Source organism: Bufo bufo, chromosome 7 (genome assembly GCF_905171765.1).
Source record: "Bufo bufo chromosome 7, aBufBuf1.1, whole genome shotgun sequence".
Taxonomy (NCBI): Eukaryota; Metazoa; Chordata; class Amphibia; order Anura; family Bufonidae; genus Bufo; species Bufo bufo.
Window position 1 is genome coordinate 149568733 of NC_053395.1, and position 14657 is coordinate 149583389.

The following is a 14657-nucleotide window of genomic DNA, read 5'->3' on the forward strand; positions in this document are numbered from 1 at the left end:
GTTCGTTCACACCTAGACAGTTCATACATCATTGTTTAGGACAGAGCAGGCCTCCAGCCTAGCACACGGCTCAGATCCCAATCCAGGGATTGCCAAAGCTCCTCTGTCAGAGAGAGAGGTAATTGCCACCAGCTGACACTAATGGCTGTTTTTTTTATATAGGTCAGTCAAGACCCGGCCTGGAAAGTGGGGAATAGTTACCCACCCAGCACTTTGACTACTCCCAGTAAGTGCCGTCCCGGATCAGCTATTACAGCTATACTAAATAGCAAGGTGTCAAACAGCAACTTCTGCTGATACATGAAAACTGGCTCTTACTCCACCGAGGCCAGGAACCTCGGTGACACATACGTTTCGTCAACGACGGTCCCTTGCGCCTTTCTACACATGCTATAATGGAAAGTAATAAAGTGAAGTTCGGGTCCCCATTGACTTTAATGGGGTCTGGATTCGGGGTCAAGTTCAGGTCCCAAACGCGAACTTTGACCTGAAGTTCGGCCAAACCCGGCAAACCCGAGCTTCCACGGGTGCTCATTCCTAGTCCTTACAGATAACAGTCAGGAATAGCTGCTAACTAGTAACTAATACAGCTACGTACTTTAACAGAGAAGTGGCCTTGATTGGTTGGATCTGAGGCATTGTATGTTGAGTCTAGTTTCAACTTATGATGGGACAGAAAAGACCATTGTATGTTGAAAATATTGTATCCTAAGGCCATTGTATCTTGAGGGACCACTGTACAGCCCTATTATTCCCTGATAACCTGCTTGCTCTGCCTATTTTCCTTTAACTCTGCCTCTTTACCATCCTAGTTGTGTGCCGAGTGGCTAAACATTTCATGACCTGCTGCATTGCCTATTTTGCATGGCTTCCAGTTCCTTTCCCGCTTCTTGGTACGCTGTGGAGCCCTCTTAATACCTGCTGCCTTGTCTAAGCTTTCTCTCCTACGTCCCAACAAAAGAGTGCCAGCACCCACAGTTCTGTATGGTGGGCGCTTTACATAATCTTTTGTGTGTGCTTTGTATGTATTATTTAGTCACTGACACTATGGACTGTTATAGCTGCAACATATCATACCACTAACCTGGTCTAGCTCCGTATTTATCTAGAGAAAAAAACACACTGAGAAGATGGTTTGCAAGCACAACACATATCACTACGCACCATACAACCCAACTGCAGCCATGAATATTAACACCAAGCTAATGCCATATGATTTCAGTGTCTACAGTGTGCTGAACCAATGGGTGTTAAGCGCAATGGCTGGTGTTCTATACTGTTTAATCCTCAAGAGATCCCTAACGTTATTGTGAACATCATGGCACCCTATTACGCTTTAGTAGGATCTGGCAACAATTACACTGTGTTGGGCTACAAGAGCAACTCTACCAAAGCAGAGTTTCAGGATTTTCATGGCACTGTGGGTTAACACAGCAACACAACACTGGTGGGGGTCTGACTACTCCAGGCACCTTCACTAATCAGCTATTGGAAGGGACTATAATGCTGGAGAAAGTACTGAGGCCTCTTCCTAGGCCTGTGAAATCTTGTCCATCGGACACATGGGGTTTCTGCAGCTCAAAGCCTCTGGATTGAGCAGCAATACCAAGCATAGCTGCTACACAATGGACAGCACTGTGCTTGATATACAATGAAGAGGCCATAGTGTTCAACCGAGCGCCACAGCCCCTTCAAGTAGCTGATTGGCAGGAGTGTCGAGAATTGGACCTTCTCGTGAGATATTGATGATCTTTCCTAAGGATAAATTATGAGTATCTGAGGCCCAGAAAACCTCTTTAAGATAAGGATGAAAACTTCACTAGCTGAGTTTAAAATTGACAAATAAATATTAAGAAATTGAATATAAGTATTGTGCAATGTGCAAAAACTGGTATGGGTTACAGATATTTTTTTAAAGGCTTATTTTAATTGTGTTAAACAGAGTCATCTCTTACCATGTCTGCTTCATGAGGATTTTGAAGCCATCTGGACAAGTAGAAGGAACTGGAAGATGGAGGCTGTTGCTTCCTACACCCCAGATAATGGCTGATGAATCCACATCCTTGTATGGGATCTCCCCGGTCAATAGCTCCCACAGCAAAACCCCAAAAGACCTGACAGATCATCAGTGCAAAATTATTACAATAAAACAGATAAATACCCAAAAAACATGAAATTGGTTACTGTACAAACAGATAAAAGCCCAAAACACAAAATACAAGGCTAAATGTGACCCTCCTCAATTAACATTTTTAGTTTTATTTGTACAATTTAGCAAGCATAATAAAGTGCTAAACCACGATGATCAATTCATCACAACAAAATATTCACATGTGTTAAGAGACTTCACTGAAAATCTAAAGTGCGCTTAACCTAAACTGAACCTAAACACTCAGGACTCCTACAGAGGAGCTATTTGAATCCTTCAACATACTGTAGCTGTATGAGGAGCTGTTTTTGCAAGACAAATTGTGTTTTTAAAAGCCACCATTTTAGGGTACATCTAATGCATTTGTGTAAAAGTTTTTTTTATTTTTTGGGGGTGACAGTGTGAAAAGACACAGCATATCTGTCATTATTTTTAGAGTTTTTTATGGCATTCACTATTCAGTATAAGGGCACATTCACAAGACCGCAGTGTTTTGCGGATCCGCAAAACACGGATACCGGCCCGTGTGCATTCCGGAATTTGTAGACCGCACATGGCCGCCACTATCATAGAAAATGCCTATTCTTGTTCGCAATTGTGGACAAGAATAGGACATGCTCTATATTTTTTGCAGGGTTGCGGCCTGATTGGGTCCGCACACGTTCCACAAAATTGTGGAACAGATGCGGTCCCATTCATACAGTATTGTAAATGGACCCTGATAACTTTATTTTGACATGATAACTTTATCTTGTGGGCCAGTCTGATTATGGCTATAGCAAATTTTTATACAGTAGTTCTCTTCACACAAAAAACACTTTGTTTTTTAAAAGCTTTTGGGGCCTAACATGCTAATCCTGAGTGCCATTGGCACCCAGTGATCAGGAAGAGGGGAGCAATGGAGTAAGAAAGTCAGTTCCTACTTCTCCCTCAAACCATTTAAATGCAGCAGTCAACACTGACAGGCGTAGAAAATGATGAATGAGATGGGCCTGCTTCCCCACCCACGCCACATCCACTTTTGTAGACCTGCCATGAGCGGGGGAAAGTCACAGATAGATGCCCCTCAAATACGCCTAATTTAGGTGTATTTCAGAATAATAAATGACCCACTTAGTTATTCAATAAAAATCTATCTGAATAGTGGCACCTGCTGTTTATTCTTTATCTTATTTTTCTGTCCAACCCTGAGGTGGACCCACATGCTCAGTTCTATCCGTCAACTGACCCCAGCTGGATCTTCCTTTAGAAGCTGTGACAGAGTTACACAGAGTTATACGGAGAGAGCTGCAGCAGGAAGTACATTTCTCATTAGAGAGGATATGCCCTTGGGCTGTGATAGGGAGAGAGCTGCAGCAGAAAGGACATTCCCCCTGAGAACGAACACACCCCCTGAGCTGACAGCTTCAAATGAATCTGACACAGCAATTGAAGCAATGCATGAGAAGATCTATGGTTTCATGTGGGGCTGGTTCTAGATTTGTTTTTACATTAATTGTAAGATAACCCCTTAAACCCCGAAGACAGCAGTTACAGCAGACTACCAGCTGTATAATAGAGCAGGCACCCACAGGTGAAGGCACAGACACAGCTCCTGACCCTGCACTATCGATACGGTTTAATTCTATGGCAGATCAAGCAAACTAGTTGCATGCCGCAATGCACTATCAAGGACCAGGGTGGAAAGGAATATTAACAACTTGATGTAATGCCAACATGCGGCCAAAACTTAGATCAGCAACCTATTATCCACCATAAGCCATCAGAGACCCATATACTAGGACAATGCTGAATCCATAATCACTTTATGTTTTAATATTTAAATCTGTGACTTAACCACCTCAGCCCCCATAGCTTAAACACCCTGAAAGACCAGGCCACTTTTTACACTTCTGACCTACACTACTTTCACCGTTTATTGCTCGGTCATGCAACTTACCACCCAAATGAATTTTACCTCCTTTTCTTCTCCCTAATAGAGTTTTCATTTGGTGGTATTTCATTGCTGCTGACATTTTTACTTTTTTTGTTATTAATCGAAATTTAACGATTTTTTTGCAAAAAAATGACATTTTTCACTTTCAGTTGTAAAATTTTGCAAAAAAAACGACATCCATATATAAATTTTGCTCTAAATTTATTGTTCTACATGTCTTTGATAAAAAAAAATGTTTGGGTGAAAAAAAAAAAATGGTTTGGGTAAAAGTTATAGCGTTTACAAACTATGGTACAAAAATGTGAATTTCCGCTTTTTGAAGCAGCTCTGACTTTCTGAGCACCTGTCATGTTTCCTGAGGTCCTACAATGCCCAGACAGTACAAACACCCCACAAATGACCCCATTTCGGAAAGTAGACACCCTAAGGTATTCGCTGATGGGCATAGTGAGTTCATAGAACTTTTTATTTTTTGTCACAAGTTAGCGGAAAATGATGAATTTTTTTTTTTTCTTACAAAGTCTCATATTCCACTAACTTGTGACAAAAAATAAAAACTTCCATGAACTCACTATGCCCATCAGCGAATACCTTGGGGTGTCTTCTTTCCAAAATGGGGTCACTTGTGGGGTAGTTATACTGCCCTGGCATTCTAGGGGCCCAAATGTGTGGTAAGGAGTTTGAAATCAAATTCTGTAAAAAATGGCCGGTGAAATCCGAAAGGTGCTCTTTGGAATGTGGGCCCCTTTGCCCACCTAGGCTGCAAAAAAGTGTCACACATCTGGTATCTCCGTATTCAGGAGAAGTTGGGGAATGTGTTTTGGGGTGTCATTTTACATATACCCATGCTGGGTGAGATAAATATCTTGGTCAAATGCCAACTTTGTATAAAAAAATGGGAAAAGTTGTCTTTTGCCAAGATATTTCTCTCACCCAGCATGGGTATATGTAAAATGACACCCCAAAACACATTCCCCAACTTCTCCTGAGTACGGAGATACCACATGTGTGACACTTTTTTGCAGCCTAGGTGGGCAAAGGGGCCCATATTCCAAAGAGCACCTTTCGGATTTCACCGGTCATTTTTTACACATTTTGATTTCAAACTTCTTACCACACATTTGGGCCCCTAGAATGCCAGGGCAGTATAACTACCCCACAAGTGACCCCATTTTGGAAAGAAGACACCCCAAGGTATTTCGTGATGGGCATAGTGAGTTCATGGAAGTTTTTATTTTTTGTCACAAGTTAGTGGAATATGAGACTTTGTAAGGGAAAAAAAAATATATAAAAATCATCATTTTCCGCTAACTTGTGACAAAAAATATAAAATTCTAGGAACTCGCCATGCCCCTCACGGAATACCTTGGGGTGTCTTCTTTCCAAAATGGGGTCACTTGTGGGGTAGTTATACTGCCCTGGCATTTTCCAGGGGCCCTAATGTGTGGTAAGTAGGTAAATGACCTGTGAAATCCTAAAGGTGCTCTTGGAATGTGGGCCCCTTTGCCCACCTAGGCTGCAAAAAAGTGTCACACATGTGGTATCGCCGTATTCAGGAGAAGTTGGGCAATGTGTTTTGGGGTGTCTTTTTACATATACTCATGCTGGGTGAGAGAAATATCTCGGCAAAAGACAACTTTTCCCATTTTTTTATACAAAGTTGGCATTTGACCAAGATATTTATCTCACCCAGCATGAGTATATGTAAAATGACACCCCAAAACACATTGCCCAACTTATCCTGAGTACGGCGATACCAGATGTGTGACACTTTTTTGCAGCCTAGATGCGCAAAGGGGCCCACATTCCTTTTATGAGGGCCTTTTTAGACATTTGGATCCCAGACTTCTTCTCACGCTTTAGGGCCCCTAGAATGCCAGGGCAGTATAAATACCCCACATGTGACCCCATTTTGGAAAGAAGACACCCCAAGGTATTCAATGAGGGGCATGGCGAGTTCAAGTTAGCAGAAATTTATATTTTTTTTTTTTCTCACAAAGTCTCCCTTTCCGCTAACTTGGGACAAAAATTTCAATCTTTCATGGACTCAATATGCCCCTCACGGAATACCTTGGGGTGTCTTCTTTCCGAAATGGGGTCACATGTGGGGTATTTATACTGCCCTGGCATTCTAGGGGCCCTAAAGCGTGAGAAGAAGTCTGGAATATAAATGTCTAAAAATTTTTACGCATTTGGATTCCGTGAGGGGTATGGTGAGTTCATGTGAGATTTTATTTTTTGACACAAGTTAGTGGAATATGAGACTTTGTAAGAAAAAAAAAATTTATTTCCGCTAACTTGGGCCAACAAAAATGTCTGAATGGAGCCTTACAGGGGGGTGATCAATGACAGGGGGGTGATCAGAGAGTCTATATGGGGTGATCACCCCCCTGTCATTGATCACCCCCCTATAAGGCTCCATTCAGACGTCCGTATGCGTTTTGCGGATCCGATCCATCTATCAGTGGATTCGTAAAAATCATGCGGACGTCTAAATGGAGCTTTACAGGGGGGTGATCAATGACAGGGGGGTAATCAATGACAGGGGGGGTGATCAGGGAGTCTATATGGGGTGATCACCACAGTCATTGATCACGCCCCTGTAAGGCTCCATTCAGACGTCCGTATGCGTTTTGCGGATCCGATCCATCTATCAGTGGATCCGTAAAAATCATGCGGACGTCTGAATGGAGCTTTACAGGGGTGTGATCAATGACAGGGGGGTAATCAATGACAGGGGGGTGATCAGGGAGTCTATATGGGGTGATCACCACAGTCATTGATCACGCCCCTGTAAGGCTCCATTCAGACGTCCGTATGCGTTTTGCGGATCCGATCCATCTATCAGTGGATCCGTAAAAATCATGCGGACGTCTGAATGGAGCTTTACAGGGGGGTGATCAATGACAGGAGGGTGATCAGGGAGTCTATATGGGGTGATCACCACAGTCATTGATCACGCCCCTGTAAGGCTCCATTCAGACGTCCGTATGCGTTTTGCGGATCCGATCCATCTATCAGTGGATCCGTAAAAATCATGCGGACGTCTGAATGGAGCTTTACAGGGGGGTGATCAATGACAGGGGGGTAATCAATGACAGGGGGGTGATCAGGGAGTCTATATGGGGTGATCAGGGGTGATCAGGGGCTAATAAGGGGTTAATAAGTGACAGGGGGGGGGTGTAGTGTAGTGGTGTTTGGTGCAACATATTACTGAGCTATCTGTGTCCTCTGGTGGTCGATCCAAACAAAAGGGACCACCAGAGGACCAGTAGCAGGTATATTAGACGCTGTTATCAAAACAGCGTCTAATATACCTGTTAGGGGTTAAAAAAAATCACATCTCCAGCCTGCCAGCGAACGATCGCCGCTGGCAGGCTGGAGATCCACTCGCTTACCTTCCGATCCTGTGAACGCGCGCGCCTGTGTGCACGCGTTCACAGGAAATCTCGCGTCTCGCGAGAGGACGCGCCGGCGCGTCCAGGCGGAATCAATCAACCACCTCCAGGACGCGTCGCTGCGTACGGCGGTCCGGAGGTGGTTAAAAATATTCTACAGTACATTTTTTAAACCAGCACCTGGATCTGAATACTTTTGTAATTGCATGTAATTAAAAACTTAGCATAGCCAGTGAGTTATTCACTGAAATCTATCTGTATATCGCCACCTGCTGTTTGCTCTTTATCTTATTTCTCTGTCCTTCTCACTGAGAAGCAAGCACATGCTCTGTTGCATCCTTCAGCGGCAGCAGAAAGGAAATTTCCCCAGAGAAAGTGCATACTGCCTAAGCTATATGATAATGGCTACTAACCAAATGTCCACTTTTTCTGAGACAGGCTCATTGCGGATGACCTCGGGAGCCATCCATGCCACGGTGCCAGCAAATGACATCTTGGTGCTTTTGTCACTAAGTTCTTTGGATGTTCCAAAGTCGGAAATCTTCACTGTGTCTGTGTGAGTGACTAGGACACTGTAAGGGATACAAATAGTATTTGCCTTCAAAAAACAGCAGAATTTCTCTTTAATATTGAAATCACACAGTATAAGTCAGGTTGCCCATACAGTTTACATAGTTGCATCATGATATATCCGAAACTTACTTGGGTGATTTGAGATCCCGATGGATTATCTTGTGCAGGTGGAGGTAGTTCATGCCGCTAGAGATTCCAGTGGACCAGTCCACCAGGAGCCTAGGAGTGACCTTTCTTCCAGCCCTGAGTACCTCATAAAGCTGTCCATGAGCACAGTACTCCATGATCAGGCAGTAACATGGAGCCTGCGTGCAAACACCTCTATATAAAGTAGAAGAGAGGATAAGCGATCAGGTTAGGAAAGGGAGCAAACAACGTCCACATACAGCAGTAATCATATATGCAGCAAATATGAAATACCATAATATTGTAACATATAATCGTAGTGAAACTGTAGTGTTGTTTGGAGCTAAGGCTGTGTGGCCATATAGTATCACTGCCAACATTTTGCCTATAAAACGTAGCTTTTAATTTATCCTTTAAAATTACAACAAATACGGTAAAGCAAAAAGGTCCCTAATAAATAAAATACGGTAGATATTTTAGATCAGGGTTGTGGAACCGATAAAGTCACCTTGGAGTTGAGATCATCTCAGATTTACACCCTATTGTGCCCCTGTGGCTATCCCTGTCTAAAAAAGCAGAGCAACCGCCCCAAAAGGGTCAAACCCACTTCTCGGTGGCTATCCACTGGCAGAGGGACAATAGGGTGAAAACCAGAACTTCTAGGTGATTTTATTGGTTCCAGAACCCTGATCGGCAGAACTGTGAATAACACGGACCATATGACCCAAATAGCATAGTGGTCACTTTGTCATTTTTACTATGCTACACTGTAATACCAAGTGGCTTTTTTATTGTTATTATATTTGCAGGGTAAGCCCTGTGATTTTGATCTAAAAGATCTGATTAATTTATTATCAAGGAAAAACTGTAGCACTTCTGTAACTTTGTTCAATGTTCAAAAATTATTTGCCCATGTCCCAGCAACGTTTCTGTCCCATCACAGGACCTTTCTCAAGCTATTTAATTTATTAGGAGCCTTTTTGCTTTGTGTGCAGCGAATTAGCTTCCAGCAAAACCCACACGTATTACCTGCAAAATGCCACCAATCTGTGCTAATTGATCTTAATTTTTTATTTTCAGAATGGATGGAGGCTGGGATGGAAGAGATCAGAGTGAAACCTGTCTCCTCGAGATGAAGGAGAAGGAGATGATGGTGCAGTGCGCATCTGCATACAGTGTCTCCTGAACATCCAAACTTACCAGCCTCCCTTACCTTAAATGAACCCACAGCAAGCTATAGTGTGTTTACTGTATGTGCCGCCAAAATCAGATAGGGGGAAACCGAGAGGAGAATGGAAACAAAAGGCTTATGAGAGGGGACGATGGAAGAAAAAGGGATTACGAAAATGTGAACGACAGCAGGTTAAAAGGGATGCAACAATGCTGTGTGGGCAGTGAGAAGGCAGCAGAAGATGGCAAGAGAGAAGTCAACTCTAGGATGAATAGCAGCACCTGACGGGGACTGTCATATAGGGTTGGGTGATAAGACATACAGATATTGTAATAATATACTGTACATCATGATAGCTAGCCCAGTTTATAGGGGACAAGGCATTATAAAATATAAGAAGCCCATTGGCCCCAGACAGAGCCCCCTTTAGCAGAGACAACCAGAGTGCCCCACTTACAATGACCTGATTTATAAAGATAGGTGGCCATTCAGTCAGAATTGCTAAGGCTATTTTCACGCCTCCCGAGTGAATTCCGGCAGGCTGTTCCGGCAGAGAATTCACTGGATCCAGCACGGCCGGATGCGGACGAAAAGTCCACAGGCCCCTTTAAGTGTAATGGGGACTGGCAGAGATCCGTACGCATTCCAGCAGACAAGTGGAGAACCGGCCAGACACAAACCGCTGCATGCTGAACGGCCATGGCGGAGTTTCACACCAGAGGTGTCCACAAAATACTGGCCCGTCTGCGTGGACACTGTTTCACGGATGCAGACCCATTCACTTGAATGGGTCCGCAATCCGGAAGATACAGCACGGAGCAGAAGGGCATGGAAACACTACGGAGTGCTTCCGTGGCATTTCAGTCTGTGCGTCCGCACCACAAAAGATAGAACATGTTCTATTTCTTTGCGGTGCGGTTGGATCACAGATCCATTCAAGTTGAATGGGTCTGCTTCTGTCAGCACCGGCGACACGGACGGTGCACCTGCATTGAGGACCGCAATTTGTGATCTCTAATGCACAGCACGGGCAGCACATGTTCATGTGCATGAGCCCTTATGCAGTCATGTCAGTATGACCTTGTAGTACACACAACATAACCATTGCCATAAAGGGCATGTCTATTTTAAGGGCTCATGCACACAAATGTGTGCCCCGTACCCGTATTGCGGACTGCAAATAGCCATTGAGTCCGCAATCCTCGAAATACACTTCGTATTGCTTCCGTGGACTTCCGATCCATGCCTTCACACCACTAAAAAAATAAACCATATCCTATTTTTTTGCAGTGCGGACCGTCTCTTGCAGATCGCAGACGGTGCCCGTGATTTGCAGACCGATATTTGCAGTCCGCAGCACGGGCACAGGGCACATACGCTCATGTGCATAAACCCTTAATGGGAGAAGGGGAATAAGAAGCTGCTAGGCATCATTTGCAATTGCTTATCTCTCTCCAGGAAAAAGGGAACAGCAGTGTTGAAATCCAACATGCTCAATCTCTTGTTTTCCTCTGACCTCTGCCATCAGAAGGCCCCCTACACATTCAGATGCTACAATGATACAATGAAGCATAATGTAAAACGTGTTACCAACATTCGGTAAGAAATAATAGGTACGTCCCCGTTTGTAGTGGGTCATATATATTGGATATCTACTGTGCATTTTTGAGTGACTCCCATAATTTTTGCATAACAGATCAAGCTACAAATGCCGTAAGAGTATAGCAGCCTTAAAAAACTAAAAATAAAAAAGTTAATTATTGTGTAAACCACAGATACCCCATAACACACCCCAATCTATGATTTCTCAATAAAACTGTGCCCACCATAGATGACCCAATCTTTGGTCTTAGAGATGGTTTCCAGACAGAATCACAAAGTTTTTTTTTACATATCTAAAACAAAAGAATTACAATTTCCCAATGAATAATGAATGTATGGGTTTGTACTATAAGATGATCAGAGGGCAACCTGACCCCTTCAATGTTAATCTCAACCTGACCTCTTGAGTGTACATCTGCCACATTTAGGTGCTGTTTGGCAGCTCAGGTCTATGACAAAACAACCCAACAGCAAAGACGGTAATGAGTACAATACTTTTTTTTTACCTTTAGTCACAAGGTCATACGTTTTCCAGAAGAAGCAAATTTTATATTTTTTAACTGATGACCTATCCCCTGAATAAGTGAATAAGTCATCAGTATCTGATCGGTGGGGTTCCGGCACCCAGGACCCCCGCCAATCAGCTGTTTGAGAAGGCACCTGTCGCTCGCAACTTTCCCTAGGCCATGTGATGTCACGTTCATCGGTCACATGGCCTAGGGGCCTAGGTCGGAGCTCAGCCCCATTGAAGTGAATGGGGCTGAGCTACGATACCAAGCAAAGCCACTATACGATATACAGCGCTGTGCTTGTTGAGCTCTACTGGGAAAGCCAATGACTTCTCAAACAACTGATTGGCGGGGGTCCCAGTGTCGGGCCCCCACCAATCAGATACTGATGACCTAAGAATCTTGGAAAACCCTTTCAAAGTAATCAAAAAAAATTCTATATCCATAACTATCAAATGACCTCTATTAATTGCAATGTTCACTGCCAAGCGACACTTTACACCATAAACATCACTGCATCACTGACTGCAGATCAATGTCATAAAAAATATAACTCTAAAAATATATTTTTACAAAGTTGTGCTGTTGAGATTCCGTGAGGAAAAAAAAGTTGAACTTGATGGACTTTCTGTCTTTTTTTCAACCCACTTATTGTGTAACTTTGTCACCTGCACAGCAAGCAATCCCAGCTGTCATTTTACTAGAACCAGTTAGAGAATGGTCTTACTGGTTGCTGTGGGCATCTCCCCTACTTTTTATCTGCATATATGAGGCCCAATGCCCTTCTTTTGTTCTGTCAAAGAGTATTATGATCCCTTAAGAGGATATACCACAAATAAACCCCTATCCATGATGCCATGTAATTACTGTATTTCTCCAGCACAGGTTCTCCAAAGCTTTTTCAGGCTCATTGGGAGAAGGGGTTCCAGCTGCTGTACCAGCAGCTTTCCACTAACTGCCCGAGGGTCCTCATTTAGGGAAGGGGATGTCCTTTTTTAAAGATCAATACGCCTTTTTTCACTAAAGGGTCTTTGGCTAGGTAGCCATCTTTTTGTGGTTGCTTGGCCTAAGGGAAGAGTCAGAGCTCCTCTGTCTTATAACACCCTGGCTCCTGCTCTAACAGCCCGCATCGGCAGAAGCGCTGATTCTGGCCGTCTAACCCCTGAGATCCTATCGGCACCGCTGCAAATGAGACCGCGAGATGCTGATGTGTAATGACCCGGAGTGTCATTACCACTTCTTTTTTTTTTTTTAATTCTTTTTATTTGAACATTTCAGATTTAGACAAAGACAGAAATGTTGCTACAGTATGAAAGACAAGCCATAAATAAAGATTTCCAAATCATTACATCCTTTTGAGTATCTCTTCCAACAATCAGTGTGGAAGTCAAACACAATATTGTGATATATGAAAAACCTTTATAAAAGGAAAAGGGAAGAGGGAGGGAAAGGTGGGGGAAAGGGGCAAGGGGTATACTACACTTGAAGAGCGCCTAGTTCCTTTTAGAGAAGAAACAAGGTACCAGGAGGTATATTGAAATGGTTTGACTATCTCCGATATTTCGGAGGAGCTAAAATGCGTAATAAGGAAGGTTTTCCATTTTTGGTTTTCCCAAAATTTCGCAACCTGGGGACATGACCATATGCCACAAATCTGTGGCCTCTGTTTTGCATTTAGGGCAATAGGTGATGCTATCTGGGAAATTGGGAGAGACTGGGAAGTTAAATCCATATATGGCGTCATGCATCATTTTAAAATAAGATTCTCGCCATCTCTCATTTATAACACAGGAGCGGACCTTTGCCCATCCATCGTGGTTTGTTCCCATTTGCAGAAAAGTTTGGATGGTATCGCTTTCATGAAATTCCCAGACATGGCTCTGTAGAGACCCGAGAGCGACACAATTAGTGGAGAGCTACCTACTATGTCATCAAAGGTGTTTGTGGTTGCTTCCTTGGAGAGATCCAGGACCTTATGTTTGCAGAATTCCATCACCTGCATAATATGCAAAAAATGAGAATCTTAAAGTTGGTGTCTTTCCTTCAACTCCCTGGGCAACAACCAGCGTTTCTCCCCCATGTGCATCAGATGTTCCGCCCTTGCTATGCCCCTGGATTTCCAGTCCATAGAAAACCTTTCATGTATCTCTTGAGGAAACTCTGGGTGATTCCATAACGGCATCCGTTTGGACATGGAGTGAGGAAGTCCAAATGTTTTCCTAATAATTTTCCAAGCCACTACTGTGTCTCTTATTAGCACTGAGTTTTTTAACTCTGGAGGGAGAGCAGCCAGGTTAGAAAGTAGACAAGGCATGTAGACTAGGTCTCTGTTAGAGAAGTGATCTGTGTCGTGTATCCAATCCATTATATGTCTCATGAGGCATGTGATGTTATATCCCCGTATATTTGGAAATTTCACTCCGCCCTCCGGCTTCCATAGCATCAATTTTTTGTAGTGATATTCGGGGGTGTCTACCCGACCATACAAACGCAGTAAAGGCCTTGTTGAGAGTGTTAACATCTGTGTGTTTTAGCAAGATCAGAAGAGTTTGAAGAGGGTATAATAGTTTGGAAAAGCTCATCATTTTGATCAGGTGACATCTGCCTAGAAATGACAAAGAAAAGGTATGCCATTTCTTTAGTTCTGCTACTATCTTTTCTATGAGTGGCGGATAATTCAGATTGTATAGTGAGCTGGGGAGCTTACCAATTTTCAGTCCCAGGTATGTTATGTGTTGTTTTACTGACGAGGTGGTGAACCCCTTCTTCTGCCATAAAAGTGGGGGATTTTTGGTTTGTAGCTCCAGAATTTCACTTTTGGCGGAATTTATGTGATAGCCTGAAAGAGAGCTGAAGCAATTTAGTTGGTCCATCAAAGGACGTAGGTGTTGCTGGGGGTTGGACATAAATATTAACAGATCGATCGTTCGCATATAATGCCATTTTGACCTCTCTCTTGCCCACCTTAATGTCTGAATATATATTTTAATCTTCTAAGAGTCTGGCTAGGGGTTCAAGAGCTAGGTCAAACAGCAGCGGAGATAAAGGACAGCCCTGCCTGGTTCCTTTTTGGAGGGGGAAGATAGGGGATAAAAACCCACCTGTGTGTACTCTGGCCCTCGGGTCTGTATAGAGACCAGTTAGAAAGGTACGGATGTCGCCAAAGATCTGGAATCTGTCCAGCACTGCCCCC

At 43.4% G+C, this 14657-nt stretch overlaps 1 protein-coding gene across 2 annotated transcripts in view; it reads right to left on the bottom strand.

Moving 5' to 3' along the window:
- The window catches only part of MAP3K13 (mitogen-activated protein kinase kinase kinase 13), a 150572-nt gene that overhangs the window by 32545 nt on the left and 103370 nt on the right, over positions 1–14657 (bottom strand). For both annotated transcript variants that reach the window (XM_040440229.1, XM_040440230.1), the window contains exons 4-6: positions 8186–8377; positions 7897–8055; positions 1956–2114 (exon numbers count right to left, since the gene is read on the bottom strand). In XM_040440229.1, coding sequence (XP_040296163.1) covers positions 1956–2114; positions 7897–8055; positions 8186–8377 — 510 coding nt within the window. The remainder of the gene's footprint in view (positions 1–1955; positions 2115–7896; positions 8056–8185; positions 8378–14657) is intronic.